The sequence below is a fragment of the Phyllostomus discolor genome, chromosome 9 (genome assembly GCF_004126475.2).
Source record: "Phyllostomus discolor isolate MPI-MPIP mPhyDis1 chromosome 9, mPhyDis1.pri.v3, whole genome shotgun sequence".
NCBI classification, from domain to species: Eukaryota; Metazoa; Chordata; class Mammalia; order Chiroptera; family Phyllostomidae; genus Phyllostomus; species Phyllostomus discolor.
The window spans coordinates 20072025-20092415 of NC_040911.2; the positions used below are offsets into that span (position 1 = coordinate 20072025).

General features: G+C 58.1%; 1 protein-coding gene across 1 annotated transcript; it reads right to left on the reverse strand.

The window, feature by feature from the left end:
- Positions 1-2514: 2514 nt before the first annotated feature.
- SIGLEC15 (sialic acid binding Ig like lectin 15) lies at positions 2515-18845 on the reverse strand. The gene is made up of 6 exons (XM_028523546.2): positions 18579-18845; positions 8853-8912; positions 8026-8409; positions 6478-6855; positions 5297-5327; positions 2515-3384 (listed from the first exon to the last, which is right to left on the reverse strand). Exons 1-6 carry the CDS (start codon positions 18628-18630, stop codon positions 3303-3305), a joined length of 987 nt encoding a protein of 328 aa, XP_028379347.1. The 5' UTR covers positions 18631-18845; the 3' UTR covers positions 2515-3302.
- Between the last annotated feature and the right edge of the window lie 1546 nt (positions 18846-20391).

Genomic DNA, 20391 nt, shown 5'->3' on the forward strand with positions numbered 1-20391 from the left:
AGGCCTCCCAGGACTCTTCTCTGGGCAACTCAGGGCCCAGGACACGGTGCTGACTGAGCCTGTTGCCAGGGGCTCTCACCCTGTTTGCCAGCTATGGAGCCTGAGTGCTCCCAGGGGGTCCTATTAGGGAAATCTGTTCCACCCAGACCTCTCGGTGAGAACGCCAGGCTCCCAGGCCAGTCCAGGGGGTCTGGTGAGGGTCAAGGGCAGTCCCCTCCCCTTCTGCCCCTAGAACAGCTGCTCCATCTGGAGACCAAGCAGGAGGCTGCCTGTGCACTGTGAGCAAGCTGTCAGAGGGCGTGCCAGAGGGACCCTCTGCTGCCCCTCCTCCGTGTGCGCCCAGGCCCGCCGCTGTGTCCGGAACCACTCCCTCAAAGGTGTATTCCTCTGAGGAATGCTGCTGCTTCCGTTTCCAGGAAGCCCTGCTCCGAGAAGTGCCAACACGCAAGAAGGGCCACCCTTGGGGAATGTGGATGTGGGCTGTAAGACCATATTATTGCATTATTAATTTTCTCAAATGTGATAATGATGTTGAGGTTATGGAGGAGAATGCTCTGGTTCTCAGAAGACAAGTCTTTAGGGGCGAAGTGCTGTGATGTCTGCAGCTCACTCACGGATGGTGCGGCCAGACACACACAGACGCACACACTCGGGCATGCATTAGCAAAGACGGCAAACTGTCAGTAACTGCTGCATGGAGCCAGTGGTACCTGGGTGGCCATCTTACTTTTTCAGCTTCGGGTGTGTATTTGAAAAGGATCATGAAACAAAGTGCGGGTAAAATCGCCTGGAGGGTTGGTTTGAAGTTCCAGCCCCGCCCTCAGAGCCTGTGATTGAGGAAGTCGGGGAGGTGCTCAGGATGGGGAGCTGAGCGAGCACCTCAGCTGTTCCTGGTTCAGGACCCCTGGGACCCGCTGGGGAAACACTGCTCCCAGTGCCCGGAGTTCCACGGTGGAAACCCAGCCCCTGAGTAGTGTGGGGCCGGAGCAGACACAGCGGTCGCACGCACAGGTGAGAGCAGCCGTGCTGAAGCAGAACCGGAGCCAGCACGTGCGAGGCCCCTCGGGTGCCCTGACTCCCTGCTGCTGCTGTCCTCGCTGTGGGGGCTGGAGGCCCCTGCTGCAGCTCCAGCTCCAGCCACCCTGCCCCCACCCCCACACCCTGGAATTTTCAGTCACGTAATCATGTTGTGTCTGACCTCCTGGCCTTTGCTCAGACTGCTCCTTCTGCTTCTAATGTCCGTCTTTTCTATCTCCCAACCTCCATTCTCCCCATATGCACGGCTAACGTGTACTCTTCCCATGTCTCCTTCCCAAGATTGGGCCAGTCACCCCCTTTGTCATGTGCTCCCATAGCACCCCAGCACACTGTTGCCCTTCCACGACTTCCCACTAACTGTGGAGCCCTCAGGGCAGTCCTCCAGCCTTCTGGCTGTTCCTCCAGGCACAGTGCAGGGCTGCACTGCCCAGCCCCTTGAGGGCGAGTGGGACATGCGGCTGTTTCTGGCCAGTGGACCACAATGACAAACGGGAGACCCCGTCTAGAGCTTTCTTTTCATCTCCAGCCGAGCCCCCCACAGCCTTAGAAACGGTGGAGCCCTAAGTCAGCTCAGTGAGCAAAGCCGCCCGCCGCTCTGTGACATGACAGGCAGCTGGCGCCGTGAGAATACACCCCAGCTGCCTTCGGCCATTGTGATTTGGGGTTGGCTTGTCACCACGGCCTGAGACACACACCTTATTCAGTGCTGTACCCCCAAACATTCGGCCCAGTTCCCAGCACACAGCAGATACATAAGAAATAGTTTTTATCTCCATTATTCTTGGCTATGAACCTGGCCTTGAAGACCAGGCAGAGGCTCCAAGACACATGATCCCGCGTCCTTCACTCCTTCCCTGCTGATACGGGACTGACTGTCCCTTGAGGTGCCCCAGAGTATCCTTTGTAAGGAGGTAGGATGCCAACTCCTCTGACCGTTTAACAGCTCAGGCACCACCACCGCCATCACCCACCTGCCCTGGTGAAGGCTCTGGCAAGGAGGGCAACCTCATGACCCAATGCCCTGCCCACTAACTTGTCAAGATCTCTCAGCCTTCAGGCCGTCTTCCAGAAAAGCATCAGAGAGTCCCCGTGCTCGCTGTAGGGTACCATTCCAGCCTTTGGAGAAGTTCTGATGGGAAGAAAGTTTGTTCCCATGGCCTCTTCCGTCCCCTGGGGGGCCAGCTCCCCCGGTCTCAGGCACGCCTCCCCGCCACCGCCTGACCCAAGGACTGCAGGAGCTGAAGTGTGAATATGGGAGGCAGAACCCTGCCAACTCAGCCTGGCAGGACTCGGCCAATGGGGTGAAACTGCTGTACATCCTGGGGTGGGGGCGCAGGGTGCAGGTCCTAGAGAGAGGCAGGAGCTGCAGGTGCTTTGTCCATGGGGACCCTGCAGCCTCGATGCTCCCCGAGGTTTCCCCACCGTGAGGACAGTGGGTTCCAGGTGCTTTGAGAAGATGGTGTTTTGTTCCTTTTCCCGGGAGTCCCAGCTTGAGGCAGTGTGGAGCCACTGATGGTGTAAGAGGTGGGCGAAGAGGGTGGGGCACTCCCAGAGGAGACACCGGGGGCAGAGGCACCAGGCTCCTCCTCACCGCTGATTTGCTCCTCCTGGGGCCCCAGCCCCTAAGCCCCAGCCTCCGGCTTGCTCTCTGGAACTCGAGTTCTCAGCGAGGCTGCTGTGGGTGCCACATGGTCAGGAACTCTCTCCCTTTCCCAAGGCAGCTCTGCGAGGAGGGCCTGTAACGACCCTCAGCTCTGCAGACAGCCCGGTGCCCCCCAGAGTCCCTGGGACCCTCAACGGTCCCACCAGCCGGGTGCGGGGGAGAATATCACTGTCCACACCCCACAGTGGAGGAACTGAGACCAGGCCCTCTGGAGAAAAAAGGGCCTTGGGCCACACAGCAAGTTGGCGACAGAGTCAGGATGGAGTCTGGGCCTCGAGACGCGATGATCAGCGTCCTGCCCGCTTTACTGTGATGTTCCAGGTGAGAAAAGGCGAGAGGGGCTCTTCTGGAAGTTTCACACTGGAGCTCACACATGCTCAGACGCACACGCGCTCTTTCAAAATGCTGGCCCCACTGACGTAATACGGCCGGGGCTCCGAGACAGATGTCCGTGGGAGACCGCTGAGCCCCTGTGAGTGGGGTCCTGGGCCCAGAGCGGCCGCCATGGGGCCTGAAAGCCAGGAAGGGCTGCCCCAGCCATGCCTCGAGTTGACCTTCGCAGCTCTCGGTGCACAGGCGGAGCCTGTGGCTGAGGGCCTCCTCAGGGTGAACACGTGGCTGCCCGTAGGCTCCGGGGGCTCATCTGGCTCAAATTCTCATAATTGGACTCCTGGGCCTGAGGCCTGTGGACAAGAAGAAGTTGGCTGATCACCCAATACGGGGAGTGGGGGTCCTCGACTTCCCAAACCACAGCTCAGCAAGGGGCAGGAAGGAGAGACGAGGTGGCTGACTCAACAGGGCCTGGACACCAACCAACTGGAGGCCGGAGGCAGGGCGGTGCAGGGCTTGCAGAATGGGAGCGGACTCCGTGGGTGCTGACTGTGTCCCAGACTGCAAAGTGTCTCCCCTCGCAGGGATCTCATCTGTGCCCCCAAAACCCACCTCCGTGTCCCCGACCTGGAGGCCTGGCTTTCCTGAGCCCCAGCTGCCTTCCTGGCTTCTGAGACGTCTGAGTGGGCATCTCAATCCCAAGTGTCTGCAGTGCTCACGTGATCCTCACTACCCCCTCTCTGTTCTCTCCTCAGCTGCATCTCAGTGAGTGGCACCCAGGGTCCAGTTCCAAACCTGGGCATCCCGGCTCCCTCCCTCCCTCGTGCTGCCCACCCAGTCCTCCCGCCAGCCCTGCCCCCTCAGCCTGCCTCCGCTAACTCTCACCTTCATCCGGCAGCCATGCCAGCCTCAGCCTTGGCCAACAGCCTCCTCAAAAGCCTCCTGCCCCCCTTTCCTGTTCAGATGGGGACAGTCGTCCACTTAAACCCATTCAGTGACTTCCCAGAGCACTCAGAATAAATCCTGCAGCCTGCCAGCCTGCTCCACCCTCTCCCGGGTCTCCCCGGAGCCTTTCAGCTTGCCGTGTCCTCCTGGATCACCCCTACCACCCCTGCCTGTCCCTCCAGGCTCAGGTATCCCCAAGGTCCTGTTGTCGGAGAGGATGTCCTGACCTAAAGCAGCCACAGCCCAGTGGCCCCTCCCTACCCCGGAGCTCGGCTTCATTGTCCTGTCGGTTTCCTTCACAGCTCTTATTTTAAGATCTAAGATGGTTTTGTTAAAAATCCCCAGCGTGAAGTTTGAGTTCTCTGAGGTTGGGGATTTTTGCTGTATCTTTAACATCTAAAACATGTGTACACAGGAGGTGCTCAATAAATGTTTGAACAACAGTATTCCAGTTTAGGCACCTTGGTGCAGTAGTAAATGGGCGAAGAAGAGGGATGTTGCATGGGTATCCGAGAATGGTTGTGGGGGATGGTTGTACAGGCGGCTGTGGGGAGGGGCTCGGGCTGGCAGTGTGGCTTTTGCAGCCCTTGGGGCACAGGTGGAGTGCAGCTACGGGGGCGGAGCCTGGGCTCTGCTAATGGGCCCTGCAAGACTGTCTTCCTCCTCACCCCCACCCTAACCCAGTGTCCCAGACGGACCACCTGGGGTCTCTGATCTGAATTCTTTCTTCGTCAACATGAGCCTTCCCTTGGATGAACACCAAGAATGTGGGAGCACGGATGGGGGGTCCACACCTCCTAGCTGGGTCCCCAGGCCCCTGATCTGAGCCCTCAGCACCTCTAATGACATTCATTTGCAGAGGTTTCAGCAGGGTGTCTGGTGGAATGGGGGCCTTGGGGTGGCTTTGGCATGGGCTCGCCTGTACCAGAAGGCTGGTTACTCCGAGAGGAGACATGGCCTTGAGGAGCCACATCCCAGTGCAGAGACCAGACAGGCACCCAGAAAAGTGACCCTTTGGCCCCAGGACACTAGGCAGGCCTGGGAGAGATGCCAGTGAGAGGCCCAGACAAGAAGTGCTGGGAGTGGGGTGGGTGGGGTGGGGAGGACAAGCCACCCTGGCCTGGTCTGGCTTGAGAAGGCACGGTAGACTCAAGGAGGAGCTCCTCTGAAGGCCGCAGGGAGGGCCTAGACCTTGGTCAAGGCCGGGCCCCCAGCCCTGGTCCTTCGTCTCTCCTTTCTCCCATCCACCCTGAGGAGCCTGCACCCCTGGGCCAGTGAAGACCAGAGCCCGGTCAGGTGGGGGCAAGGTAGCTCACTTACCGCGGTGGGGTGTCCTGGGTGGCTGGATGCTCTGTGGGGGAGACAAGGAGGAAGAAAAAGGGCATGAACCTACACAGGGGCCTAGACTGTAGGCCCTGCCGTCCACCCTGCCTGCTGTAGAGTGGCCTGAGGGGAACGTGTGACAACAGGAAGCTAGCAGGGTGGGAAGGAGTCACACAAAAGATCCAGGAGCAGGGTGGCTGAGAAGCGCTCCAACAGGAAAACCCTCCTTTCTGCGGCCCTCAGCACAGACTGCTGGTGAGTCCGAGGGACCAGCGAGAGGGCCAATGTGGCCCCAGCAAGGTGGCAGCCAGGGCAGCTGGGACATGTTTTGGATTTTCTCCCAGGAGAGTCTGAGGCTGGTGGTACTGACCTGGGTGGTCTGAGTGGCTCTGGGAAGTGCCCCTCCAGGGCACAGAAGCAAAGATCCCCTCTGGCCCAGTGAGAGCAATGTGGGGCGAACTGCGTCTCTCTCTGAGGATGCTCTGCTAGTTTGCCCTTCCACACTTCGGTACATGCTGTTCCCTCTGCTGGGTATACTGTTAGCTCCTTGTTCTCCTAGCTCATGATCTCATCTCCCTCTCCTCTTCCTGCGGAAAGCCTTCCCTCCAGGCCCCTGTCCAGACACCCACCAGAGTGATGCACACATACCCTGGGCGTCCGCAGCGTCCCGACTGTAGGGGACACTTGTGCAGACTGCAGTTACCTGCTTACTCCTCAGCATCCCGTCCAAGGGCAGGGGACCCTCTTTCTATTCATCTCTGTATTGCTAGCACCTACACAGCGCCAGGAGGCCCTCAAGATGCTGCTGTAACTAAGGCAATGGTGCTCTTTGGCAAAGCCTGTGCACTGTCAGGGATCTTAGGGAGGAGTCCCTGATGGGTGGTGGAAAAGGGGAGGGGACTCCAGAGCTATACTGGCCGGGTCTCTATCTCCGTGATTCCAGGCCAGAGGCAAGTTCCTTAACCTTGCTGGCCTCAGCTTCCAGATGGTAAAATGGGCTCACCCCGGTCCCCACCTCCTGGGGCTGGATGAAGGTAGAGGAAATGGAGATGATGTCTCTGTGCAAAAATGACGTTTGGGTTGTGTCATGCCAGCTGGCCAGCCAGACGGTCTTACCTAAAAGGACAGTGCCCGCCCTGCCGCTCCCCTTGCACCCACCCTGTCCCAGGAGCACCCACCTAGGCGGCGGTGGGTGGTGTAAGCGGCCACCACTCCCAGCAGCAGCAGCACCTTGAGGCCCAGCGCACTGAGCAGGAGGGTGAGCGCTGAGGCCCTGGAAGCGCCGTGGAAACGGAACAAGTAGACGCTGGCTTCGGCGTGGCCCAAGCTGTTAGAGGCTGTGCACGTGTAGCGGCCATCGTGGGCGAGCGCGGGCAGCTCGGCGGTCACCTGGTGGCCGAAACCCTGACCCGGGCCCGGCCGGGCAGCCGAGAGGTTGTCCAGAACGGGGCCAGACCAGGTTAGAGCGGGCGGAGGCTCCCCTTCGGCCGTGCAGAGCGCGCGGAAGGTATGCGCGGGACCCGGCAGCACGGAGATGTTGACGATCCTCGGGGCAGCTGTGGGAGGCAGTAAAGGGGGCGGGGCGGGGTGTGCGGGAGAGAGGGGAGCACCATCAGAGGGCTAGCCTGGGGCAGGCAAGGAGAAGGGGTACCCTTCCTTGTCCCCTTGAGTGGCCCAGGAAGTTGGAACAGGTGGGAGGGATGCGGAAAGGAGGGAGTGGGCACCAGGCTGCCTGGGTCTCAGTGTAGGTGTGGCCTTGGTCAAACTATTCCGCTGCTGTGCCTCAGTTTCTCCGTGTGTGACATGGGAACCACTCACTTAAAGGGCTGGTGAGAAGATTTGCCAAGCTAGTATGTGCGGGATGCTTGGACTAGGGCCTGGCCCATAGGAGGCGCTCGCGTAGACTGTGGTTATTGTTGCCGCAGCACAGGGTTGGGGCAGTCTGCTGGTGGGATTTCAGGGGCACCTCCCACAACCGGATGACCTCGCGGGGAGCTAGAGTTGAGACTGATTCGCGGAACCCGCGGACTGTGTTAGGTAGATGCCAACTCTGGGAAGACACTGAAATGCGCTCGGGCAGTCTAGCCCCTCCAAGGGCACGTGAGAAGTTCTTGGGAGAGCCAGACTCGAACCCAGAACTCCTCCTGGACACCTGCCGCCCACCGCCCCGTCCCCCATCATAGCAGGGGAGCCAGGACTTTTCAAAGCTCCACAGGTGATTTCAATGTGCAGCCAGGGCTGAGAACCGCTGCCCTGGGGACGGGGGGGGGGGGGGGGGGGGGGGGCTGGTTTCCACATCTTGCGGCTCCCTGTGCACCTCGCTGGGATGCAGCTGCTGTTCAAGCCACACGGCACTCACCTCTTGGCAGCTCTTGCCGCATGGAGGGTTACTGTTCACGAGTTCTTCTCTCCCCTGGACTGTGAGCTACTGGGGACTTGCACTCCCTAAGAGCTTCGTTACAATGCTCACTCCCAGGCCCCACCCAGCCTTTCCCGGGCCGGGGATTCGGCATCTTTGACAAAGGCCCAGGTTGCCGGTAACCACTGCCAAGGGTGAGAGCCCAGCTCTGGAGCAAGAAGTGTGTATCCATCCCCTTCCTATGCTAGCGGCCCGCACAGTGCCCGCCCCTAGTAGGCAGCCCCCACCCCAGAGCGGGAGGGAGGGCGGAGAGGAAGGAAAGCGGCCGCCTCGGCCCGGCAGCCGCTGGCCCCGCCGCCGAGCTCACCCGTCACGCGGAGCCGGACCCCGTGGCGGCTCTCGTAGCGGTCATGGATGTCACCGGCGAACTCCACGCGGCAGAAGTAGCGGCCCTCGTCGGCCAGGGCGAGGCGCTCCACGCGCAGCGAGAGGTCGTTGCGCCGCGGGTTGCCCAGCAGGTGGAAGCGGCCGTGCAGGCTCAGCGCCGTCTGGCAGAGCTCGCTGCCCCGCGCCGCGGCGCAGCGGAACACCTGCGGGCCGGCGTAGGGCTCGCCCGCGCGCCAGATGGCCGTCAGCGGCCCGTCGTAGTGGCGGTGCGGGTGCGTGAAGGTGCAGGGCAGCACGGCCGCCTCGCCCGCCGCCGCGCTCACCTCCGCCGGCACCTGCATGGACCAGCGCTGCGCCGGGGCACCTGCGGGAGCCGCGGGTCAGTCTTACCGGCTCGGCGGCCTGGCCGGCTGCGGGCCCCCCACACCCAGGATTCCGGAGGAAACCCCTGGAGACCCAGAATTCGGGAAGCATCCCCGAGAGACTGAGAACCCCAGGACTCTAGAATCGCCCCCTCCCACAAACCCCAGGACTCAGGAAGCACCCCTCCCCCGGCGAAGGGGTCTGGAAACCCACCAGGTGACTAGAGAAGCATCTCAATGGGCCTTGACTCCCTTGACTGGCCAGGTTCCTGGAGTCTCCCGCACTTTCCTGAGACTATTAGCCTCTCTCCCTCCCCGAGATCCCATCTGCCCTATAGGCCCAGTGACTCATCACATGCTCTGCTACAAAAAAGTCCCCGGGATTTCTGTGGTTGCAATAGATTCAGAAGACCTCCAAGGTAGTGAGGATAACGAAAGCACTTACTGTGCACCTCTGTGTTGAGCGAGTTCCCGGTAGTATCTCTTTTAGTTCTCACAAACGATCCTAGAGACAAACATAGTTACCCCTGGGTTACATGTCAAGAAACTGAGACAGAGAGGTGGAGAAGTTGCCTGAGGTCACACAGCTAGGATGAGGCAAAACCAGCATTTAAAGCCAATACTGCCTACTCCACAGTGGCACTCTACTGCACTAAAGGCTCGAGACCTGGGAACCCATCCAAGGAGACCAGCAGTCCCATTTATAGAGGGGAAACTGAGGCCTGGGAGGCAGTGATGTATGTTTTGAAGCTAATGTGGTTAAGTTGGTAACTCCAGAATCCAGATCAACACACGTGGGCTTCCAAAGAGGCTGGTACCCAGGCAGGGAGCTGGAGGCCAAGCGTGGTGGGAGGTTACACTGCCTCCTTACTCTGTGCAAGTACCTCTGGACTCGGTTTCCTCACCTCCTGCACTGTGAACCTCTGAGGTGTGGTCAAGCAAAGGTCCAGAATCTTCACTCTGCCTCCAACTCACAGAGGGCCGGTGAGCTGCTGCCTGTGTGACTGAACATGTGCTGCTTTGAGAGGGGGGCGAGTTGGATGGGGGCTGGCTGTCAGTGCTGGTCCTGGGAGGGCCAGGCCGGGGGCTGTGCCTCCACAGGGAAGGCAGGAGGACAGGCTTAGCAGCTAGTGCCCAGGTGCAGTTCACAAAAGAGTATTTAGAGGGAATAATATAGCAGCCCTTTGTGTATCCAAAGGGCTTTGCAGTTGAAATAGTTCTTTCATGTACAGCATGTCACATGACCCTCAAAACACCCAGGGGAGAAAAGCAGGGCAGATATTGTTATAGATGAGAAAATGAAAACCCAATTAAAAAATAGGCAAAGGACTTGAACAGATACTTCTCCAAGGAGAACATACAGAGGATCCAGAGGCACATGAAAAGATGCTCAGTATGGCTAGCTATCAGAGAGATGCAAATTAAACCCACAATGAGATACCACTTCACACCAGTCACAATGGCCATCATAAACAAAGCAACAAACAACAAGTGTTGGAGAGGTTGTGGAGAAAAGGGGACCCTAGTGCACTGTTGGTGGGATTGCAGACTGGTACAACCCCTATGGAAAACAGTGTGAAATTTTCTCAGAAAACTAAAAATGGATCTGCCTTTTGACCCAGCAATTCCACAGCTGGGACTATATCCTACGAACCCTGAAACACCAATCCAAAAGAACCTATGCACCCCAATGTTCATAGCAGCATGATTTATAATAGCCAAGTGCTGGAAGCAACCAAGATGCCCATCAGTAAATGAATGGATCAAAAAACTATGGTACATTTACACAATGGAATTCTACGCAGCAGAAAGAAAGAAGGAGCTCCTACCCTTTGCAACAGTGTGGATGGAGCTGGAAAACATTATGCTAAGTGAAACAAGCCAGGCAGTGAAAGACAAATACCACATGATCTCACCTTTAACAGGAACCTAAACAACAAAACAAAGAAACAAGCAAAATGTAACCAAAGACACTGAAATAGGGGACAGACTGACAGTGACCAGAGGGGAGAGGGGAGGGAATTTCAGGGGAACAGGGGAAGGGTTTACAAGAACAAGTATAAAGGACACATGGACAAAAACAAGGGGGGGTGGAAATGGGAGGAAGGTGGGGAGGACTGTGGGGGTGGGCTGGGATGGGAGTAGAAAACTGTACTGGAACAACAATTAAAATTAAAAAATAAAAAATAAAAATAAAAGAAAGAAAAGAAAAGAAAAGAAAAGAAAAGAAAAGAAAAGAAAACGAAGACCCAGAGTCACGCAGGCAGAAGGTGGGAGAAAGCCAGCTCTTCTGATGGCACGTCCAGTGCTCTCTGCTCTTCGCGGTAGCATGCCGCATGCCCTGGCAGAAATCCTCTCGGCTGGCAGAGCGTCCTCCAGGGAGCCCATCCCATCTGTGGATCACCTACAGGCCAGAGCATTCCTCCTGCACAGAATCCACGCCTGCACCCCCACCTGACCGCCACTGCTCTGAGGAACACAGCACAGAGTCCCTCCCCAGGATGGCCTTTCTGGGATCCCACCATGCCTATTCAGGGCCCATACAGCCTTTCCTTTCTCGGTGGAAGTCCCAGTCCCCCTTGCCACCCCTCCCCGTCCTCACTGCCTGCTCAGTACTCTCCTGCGGTGTGGTGTCCTGACCTGGGGCTCCACATGTGTGCTCCAGGTGTGCTGGACCAGCGGAGTGCAGTCTGAATCGGGTTGTGCGAGCTGTGCCTTGTATATAGCCTCACTTTGCCCTTGTGCTGAGCTTGCAATCAAAGAAAACCACACTTTTTTTTTTTTCCACACACACAATCTGCTTCTAAGCCAAATCTCTTTTCTTCTGGACAAGTGGAATTGTGCTTTTGAACTCAAATGGAGGACTTAACAATTACTTCGAGCATGAGCTGGCTCATTCAGTTGTGAATAATAATCAAAGGGTCTAGTTCCAAATTTGAGAAACCCTTTCTGAAGGTTTTGCTGGTTCAGTCAGTACTACTAGCTGCAGAAAGCATCTCCCGGCTCTGGAGACTCAGCTCCTGCCTCAGTTTCCCTGCATTCCCCACCTTCTGTGACTTCAGCCTCCCTCACCCCCTGCATCTCACAGGCATCCCAGATTCCCCAGGTATACCGTTCACTACTGTGCATTCATCAGTTAGCAAACCTTTATTGGACACGTCCCCACTCTAAGCCAGGCACTGGGATAGGAGAGGGGTTACAAAGATCAAACAGTAATTTACCAGCCTGCTGGAGCTCACAGCTCAGAAAGGGAGGAGGATCTGGGAACACGTAATTACGCCACTGCCTGCCAGGTGATCTTATGAGAGATACAATGTTCCCTTTGTCTGAACATGGTTTCAGGCTCTTTTACCTGTTCCTTCCTGGCCGTGCCCAGGTCTCCTCTGAGTCCCTGCAGTTGCTAAGAGGCCTTTCTTGAGCCCCAAGCCTGGGTGTGGCACCTCAACCCTGTGCCCCAGGGCTGGCAGAGGTACATCCTCTGCGTGGGCATAGTCTGTTCTCTGCGTGTCTCACCCAGGCACCCAGAAGCTCTGGGGGGTGTGGAGGGTGGGGAGGGGGCAGAGGGCAGGGGCTACATGCGCATAGTCATTCTTGTGTTGTTACTGCCCAGCATGGCGCCATGCCACATACCTAGTAAGTAATGAGACTGCTGTGACAGAGCAGAAGGGAGGGTGATCTGGTGGGCAGGGATGGCTGGGCGTGGGGGGAGCGGCATCGTGCAGCTATTGGGCAGGCAGGGAGTGGAGGACCCGTGAGAGAGGAGACGCCATTTCAGCAGAGCCTTCAGAAAGGAGTAGGATGCTACTGAGTCTTGAGTTGGATTGAAGGCAGTCTAGGCAAAGGGGGACAGCGGGGTCACACCAGGAGTTGGGGACATCCGCAGAGAGGATGCTGGGCACAGGGATAAGGGGGCCAGAGTTCACAGTGCTTTGGGGACTTCTTTAGGCACATAGCTCATCTTGTTTCATATGCACAATAACCCCATGAGGGACTGTCATTAGCCCCTTTTTAGAGAAAGGAAATTGGGGCTCATCAGAAAGTACCAGGTCACGTGACCAACCAGAAGCCGAGCCAAGGCTTCCCCCTCAGTAGGTCACGCTCTCACCTTGCCCCTACATTAACTACTACATTGTGTTGCCTGAGGGTGATAGCCCAGCTGGGAGTCACCCGGAAGTGTGATGTGGAGGGCAGTCCCTCCCCCCTGGGGTGTTTTGCTGAAGGAGCAGAGAGGACACCCAGAGACCCTTTCACCAAGCGTTACCACCTTGGCTCCCTGCAGCGCTGGCGCTGGTGGGCGGGAACCTATGTTTCCTGTTTGCCTGCTGAACGCACTCTCTCTCACACAGACCGTTCAATGAATCCTCCCAGGGGACTCACGTTGGCAGGAATGGCCCAGGGAGCACGTGCATTTGCTTTGGCAGCAACCCAAGCTCCCAGCATCCTGTGCTGTTTACCATTCTCTCTGGCAGCTCATGCAAGTCTCTTGCCTATCAAGGGGTGGGAGGGAGGTGGGAGGGGAAAGTTCTGAACTGGAACTACTGGCCCCTTCTAGTAGGGCCTCTAATCTCCTTAGCTCAGATCTGTCAACCTTTGGGGTCAACAGGAAGCCCACGTTCTTCCCACTGTCCAAAATACCTCCCCTCCATGGTGGCCACAGGGCCCGGCGGAAAGTATTTCAGCTTTGGCACAGCTAGGTCTCGGGGACAATTTTACTGGTGGTCATTCTTTCATCAGACGTGTATCAAGCACCCCTGTTCTAGGCTCATTCACTTCCTAGGTGTTTGGGCAAGTTTGCTGCTTAATGTCCCAGTCTCGGGCTCCTCTGCAACAGAAAGGGCAACATAATACCTTCCTCATAGGATTGAGGGTTGAAGGAAATCTCAAAGGTACTGCCCAGTGCCTGACCCTGAGTGAAGGCTGGATGGCTGTCAGCTGCCTTCATTCACTTGCCCTGCAGAGGGAGTGGGAGGAGAACGGGGTAGGGTGGAGAGTGTCGGCCAGTGGTGGAGAAGTGCCCTGGGTGTGCAACCCAGGGGGTGTAGCAAGGGTGGGGAGGGGGAGGGGTTACGACACTGATACTGGGACCTCAAACCACAGCGGCTCCATTTGGTGTCTTAGACCACAGGAAATACGATCGCCCAGTCCTTGCCCTTAACTCACTTGCTAGCTAGTCATTTACTCATGTATTTATTTACTCAGTAGATACCCATGGAGGGTCTATTGTGTGCTGGACACTGAGCAGGGTGCTGGGGCTGCAGTCACAGTGACAATGAGTGGCCCTTGGTGTGTTTGTAGGCTGGCCACTGCTCAGCCACTGTTGGTTTTTCATGTACACACAATTCTAGCAAGTTTGTCTGGGCGGCATCCAGCCTAGGGGAATGCGGAGTGAAAAGCCGGAGAGTGGATTCTGTTTGCTGGCCCACTGGAAGCAGCCAGGAAAGCCACCCGACAGTTGGTCTGGAGGAAGGATCTGGTAAAAGTGATGAAAAGATGCCCCGGGACAGAACTGCCTAAAGACGGCACAGAGAGGCCATGTGAGGAGGAGGAAGGGCAGAGGGCCTTCCCGCATCGTGAGGCTGCGGCAGGCTGTGCGGCAGCGCACACAGCTGTGACCCGAGTCACCTGGGGAAGGTCGTCACCATGTGAGGTGTGCCCCCAGGTGGGGGCAGGGGAGGGTCAGGAGTCTGTTTGGGGCCACGGCTCTGGCTAGACTGACCCGGCTCTGTGACTTTAGGCAAGTCCCTGCAGCTCTCTGGCCTCAGTCTATTCTGAAAATGACATTTGGATAAAAATGATAAGGAAGTCAGGCATTTTAGAAACATGTCTATTTACATTAAAAGACTTAAAAATAAGCCATGAGGTGCCCAGAACACTTAGCTACTGGGACTGTCGCACCTGTGCCTTATGGTCTCACACTGGCATTTCCCAGAATCCCACGTGGCGCCCTCACAGCCGCTGGTGCTCAGCGGGGAAGGGCGGGCTGCAGCCCTGGGCGCCCGCTCCTGCTTCATCCTCATCGTCATCCTGCCACTCAACGGAGGGGCAGTCGACTCACCCCGGACTCACCCTCCCAAAGCCCCGTGCATGTCTGCAGGGCCTGGGCGGGCAGCAGGGTGTCTGCATGGGGCAGAAATAGAAACCTTGGCTTTGGCTGCCCCTGACCACAGGATTCCACCAGCTCCTTGGGGAGGAGGGAGCAGGCGGGGGCCCGGGAGCCTCTCTGCGGGTCATGAGTGGCGAGGTCTGTGCTATGGTGCTCGTGTTCACTGCAGAGAGAACTGCTGATCGGTCTCATCACGGATTGTGGGGCAGCTGCTGTCAGTGGGTCATGGACAGGAAAGTGACCTGAGGTGGGCGTGGTGGGCCAGTGGTCAGTGGGGGTGGGTGCTCTCACAGAATGGTACTTTGTCAGGAGTTAGGCCTGCTGGGTGGGTTTTCTGTGACATTTTCTGGAGGAAATGAGTCATGGACTTGGGAGTGGGGGGAGGATGATGCCAGGTGGGCAGTTAGCGTGGACCTCCGGAGGGAGGGCCCCTCTGAGGTCCGCTGTGCTGCTCCCGGGATGGCCGGTGTTACCAGCTGACAGGCAGCCAGGCCGACGAGCCCTGCTCTCAGTACAGGGGCCGCCCTCCTCGGGGACATCTGAGCACGTCCACAGGGTGTTCTCAGGGAATGACTCCCATGGTGGCCTCTTAGGCACGGTGGCACCTGGAGGGTCAGTAGAGGGTATTTTGGGGGCAGGGAGAGAGGTTCACTTTGGCCACCAAACCCCACCAGTTAGATGTGTGGGCTGAGCTGGGGAATGCTGCCTCCCTCCCGGTTCCCGCTGCCCCTCTGTTTGCCGCCCCAGTCGTCCAGGCAGGTAGGTGATCAGTGGAGAAGCATGAGAAAGGGGTGGGGTCCCGAGTGGGGAGGAGGGAGCAGAAGCAGGAATTCCTTCCTTCAGTGAGAAGCAGATCCAGAAGGTTCTAGGGAAGGGGTAAGTTACTGGGGCAGGTGAATGCAGGGCCTGCTGGTCTCCATCCGCCCTCACGGAGGTCCTGGCTGCCCCCTATACCCTTGTGTCCTTGGCCACTTGGCTGCGGAAGGGGGCCTGCTGGCCTGAGCTGGCTGAGACGCCGGGCCTGTCCTGGGGCCAGTGTCCACCCACCACAGGACGCTGCTCTTCGGAGTTCCGAGTTATCCTGTGCCTGCCCGTGCCCCGAGCCTCCTCAGGGGGTCCCATTCCCCTTCACTCCTCCTCCTGTCTGGGGAACACTTCTCCCTCAGGCTCCTGGACAGAGTGGCCAACCGGAGCAGAAGCAGCGTCCCGGCTCATTAAACCCTCCCGTGTCATCCCAGATCCGTGACAGCTGCCAGCCGCCTCCCTGACCTTTACCTGCGTCCTGCATGAGCACCCCCACACCCTCGGGCGACGCCTGCGATCGTCTGACCTTTTCAGCTTGTTTTTCTGCAGTGGCTCAGAGATGGTCCAGTTAATTCCTCTGGGCACCAAGCTCTGTCCCAGGCTCACCACCCCTGCACGTAGGCGGGGCAAAGGGCGGGCTGCACATGGAAGACACCGGTTCGCTTCTGGGCTGTGACATCCCAGAACGTCACCTGACCTTCCTAAAACAGGGACGGGGGTCCTCACTCTGCAGGGTTGTGGCAAAGAGTAAATGAGCTGCCCCTTCAAAGGTCTGTCACAGCGGCCCTGGAGGATGACAGCTACTGTGATCGCTAAATCTGCTCGTCAGGTTTGTGGACCAACGAAGGACGTTGACAAGGTCACACTCGTGGTCAGAGCTCCGGGACCCTTGTTTTTCCCACCCTCACCTTCCCTGTCATCTCCCGCTTTTTCAAAGCAGATTTGTAGGGAGAGAAAGAGGAAAGACAAGGGAGAGTGTGTGGGGACCCCCCTGGGGGGTGGAGGGGCTGCCCAGAGCCCTGGGTGCTGTGGGTGGGAGACCCAGGGAGGAGGGAGAAGGGCATGGAAAGTGGAGGGGGTTTCCCAGGACAACCTCATCCCACTTCGCTTTTGCCAACGGCCTGCCCTGAACCCCATGCTCAGAGAGGTGGGCAGGGATGTGGCTGATGTGACTCAGGGAGGTGGATCTCATGCCCCCCCTTGGGCTCCCACGTCACAGCCAAGCCTGGCCCGGCCCTGAGGCCTCCCGCCCAGTCCTGAGGCCACCTGGAGGGGCTCACGGGTGACCATCACAGAGGGGCTTCAGGGAGTGGGGCCCTGCTCCCCCCGGTCACGGGCCTCTGAGTTTTGGCAGGGAGGCTGCTGCTACACAAAGAAAAGGGTCTCCTCCCCACGTGGCTCATGCACGTGGCCCAGCCTTCTGAGTGATCTCGACCCGCATCCCGGGGCGTCCGTGCCCCTCAGGGTTTGTCCTTGAACACACGACATGCATGCTTCCTCTAGATCTTGAGCTGACTGATTCACAGCAGCTGATCCTCAGTAGGAGACGGGAAAAACAAACCAAAACCAAAACGCCCCCATACCTAGTTTCTCTGAAGCCACGTGACTCCAGCAACTTCTCACTGCCGTTGATTGCACAACCACCAAGGGCCAGGAACTGCACTGGGGCCTTCCTCCCATGACCCGATTGTCCCCCACAACACCACTACGAGGTGGCGGGTGCCCCGCTGTATGGGGGCTCCGAGAAGTCGGGACACCTGCCCAGGCCCACGCTGCTAGTAAACAGCAGAGCCAGGGTTCAAAGCCATGTCCGACGTGGACATGCAGGCCCTGACCTGCTTCTCTCCTATCTGCCCCAGGCCTGGGCAGGGTCCCCTCTTCCAGCCCCTGCTCTCTATGGGGCACCCAGCCTTAAAGCCGCCAGAAAGACGGCTGAGTCAAGTCAAGTCCAGTCGGGAGACAAAGAAGGCCTTTCCCCACGAGCCCCCACCACAGGGGACAGCGGGCAGTGAGGGGGTCCCGTGGAGGGTGACACACAGCTGGGCTCACACCTCAGCTCCACCCGCAGCCATTCACAGGAGCTCTCTGTGCCCGTGTGCTCGTCTGTGGAAGGGGAACAGGAGAGTTCCTTCCTCACTGGTGCTGGGGCCGACGTGCAGTACTGATTACAGCGCCCGCCCGCACCGAGAGCCCCGTGGGCACTTCCCGTTTCTGTCCGACCCAGACCTGACCTTGACTGGACTCCGCTAGAGAACAAGGAGAGGAACTGAGGGACTGGGCGTTTATCATCCAGTCCTGGGGACAGGAGCCCACACAAGGACTGTCGGCTGACACCTGAAAACATGATGCCAGCTGAGTCACCATGCGGCACGTGACAGCGGTGGCGGCGCACACGGAGGGCCGGGTGCTGCGTCCAGCAGTCACGGGAAGGGCATCTCGAGCTGGGGTCAAGGGGCCTGGACAGAGGGGCTCAGAGCATGGCCTCTGACATTTATCCCAGTTGCCCTCAGTGGCACCGACCACCATCGTCGCTCAAGACGGGGGTTGAAAATGCAGATTCCTGGGCTCTGCTGCCCGGTGATGGGACTGCATGGGTCTGGGGTGGACCCGAAGTGCCCGCATTGTAACAGATGCCCCCGGCCTCTGGGTTTGTGGTGCTGGTGGTCACCGATCAGTCATGGAGACACATGGTTCCCAGGGACACTAACGCACTGAGCTAAATGACGCAGGTGTCGTTGTTACTCAAGCCTGCCACAGAGAGTTTCCCCTCAGCCTTTGGGGTTCCTGCTGGGAGGGCAGGGCACCCCCGCCACCTGCTCTGTTTCCCCTGAGAACACATCCCCATCCTGAGCCCAGCCCTCTGTGTGCTGTCCTCCCCTCTCCCTGTGTCTGCCCTTCAAGACGTGAAACACTTGGGTGACAGAGCAGCCAAAGTCTGTTCAGAGCCCGGACTGTCCTCCCCATACCTGGCCCATCATCTCACTGGGCCCTCCCAGCAGTGGGGGGCCAGGTGGCTTCTCTACAGGTGGGCACACCGAAGCCCAGAGGAGTCAGGGGCCTGCCTCTGTCACTTTCCCAAGACAAAGCCCAGACTTGAACTTCTGTCACCACCGCCTCCCGAAGTGCAGCTCTTCCTCCTCCACGGGCCCGGAGGCTGTGGGAAACCCGGCTGCTCTGAGTTCAAGGAGGGAAGACTGTGCCGAGGGTTTTATGAGCGCCTGTTCTGTCCCCAGCAGGGGCCGGAGAGAAGAGGGGGAGACTCACCCATTGGGAGGATGCATACCAAGAAGGTCAGGAGCCGGACGGACCCTTCCATGTCGTGAGCGCCTGGAGACCCCAGACCAGCCCCCACATTCGGCCGGGCCACCAGGAGAACCCTCCTTGGCGTGGGTGTGGGGGAAGAAAGGTTGGGGGTGGGTGGGCGGTGTGCTCAGGTCTGTGCCCGTGCTGGGTTCTGCCGGGGCTGGAGGAACTGGGGAGAGGCGGCCAGGCAGTCCGAGGTATGATTAGATGAGACCCGTGGGGCTTAGTCATGTGGAAAACCAAGAAGGGAACCACTGGGATGATTTTTCAGGACAGAAAACAGAGAAGTGGATGGGGAAGGTGCAGGACCCTTTCCCGCAGCCTGGTTCCTCTGAACACACTGTGCTCATGCCCGGCTCCCTCCCGCTCTCCTTCCTTGCCTCCCTCTCTCTTTCTTTCTTTTCCTCCCCTTTCCCTTCCTGCATTTTTAGTGTGCCGGGATGGGATTTCCCTCCCTCCACTCGCTTCTGAAGAAGGGTTTTGACAAGATGACAAAAGAGACAGGAGGGGGGAGCCTGCCAACATAACCACTGGCCCAAGTGCAGCCAGAGAGCTCTTAGTATTTTGCCCTGGTTGGTGTGGCTCAGTGGATTGAGCACCAGCCTGAAAACCAAAGGGTCATCAGTTCGTTTCCCAGTCAGGACACAGGCCTGGGTTGCAGGCCAGGTCCCCAGTATGGGGTGCAGGAGAGGCAACCACACATTGATGTTTCTCTCCCTCTCTTTCTCTCTCCCTTCCCCTCTCTCTAAAAATAAATAAATAAAATCAAGAAAGAGAAAGCTGTCAGTATTTATAAGGAAAAGACTTGGTCACAGAGCACTGCCATGACCAGAGCCCCTTCAGAAAGTCTGGGGTCCTGCCACTGCCCCTCAGACTCAGATCTCAGACTCAGACAGTCATAAGGATCCCCAGGGGTCTTGTGAAAATGCAGGCTCTGACCTGGGCTGTCTATGGAGTCCCAGTGCTGATGCTGGTCCATGAGCCGCACATCCAGTGTGGGGAGCTAAGACCCCTCCACCCCCATCCCCACCCCTATCCCAGGCCGCTGGGGACAATACCAGTGCAAGTCAGAACCCTGGGGGAGAAGGGAAGAAGCTCTTGGAAGCTTGTTCTTAGGGGACTCACAGTGGAACCCCATGGGAACTGGAGGGCTGTTAGCTGTGTCTAATGGACTCCATTGGGTTTGGACTGCCTGATGGCAGGGTCTGTGTTTTTGCTAATGCACTGGACTCCAATGCCCCAGACAGTGTCTCTCTTCCTGTCCAGGTGGCAGAAGAAATGCTGTCGGCCAAGTCCAGTTTGCGCCCTGCCCATCACCTGCTCCTCCCCTGGTTCCCCTCTGTCTCTCAGGTGGGAGAGCCAACCAGCCACACTCAGGAGGCCCCACCCCGCCTGGCGCCGCCCCAAGGTGAGTTCTCTTACCCATCGGCCTGGCCACTTTGGAGAAGAGGAGGATCAGGCTCTGGGGGTCCCAGACTCCTCAGAGAACGGGGGTGGAGCAGCCTTGTATTCTTGGCTGGGCCACTTCCCCAGCTCCTGGCACAGCAGGGTGGCAGCTCAGCTCCACCAGCCTGGAACTCCTTCCTGGGCTCCACTCAACTCCAACTGGTTTCTTTCTTCTAACTGTGAACCAGGGGCAAACTTTCAGGGGCAGATGCAGCCCTCTCCCATTCTTTCAAATAGCTTCAGAGAATCCCACAGCATCTATTTTATGTAGCATAACTCATGTAACCACTCCCTGTTCGTGGGTGTTGAAACTCCGCAAGCACAGCTA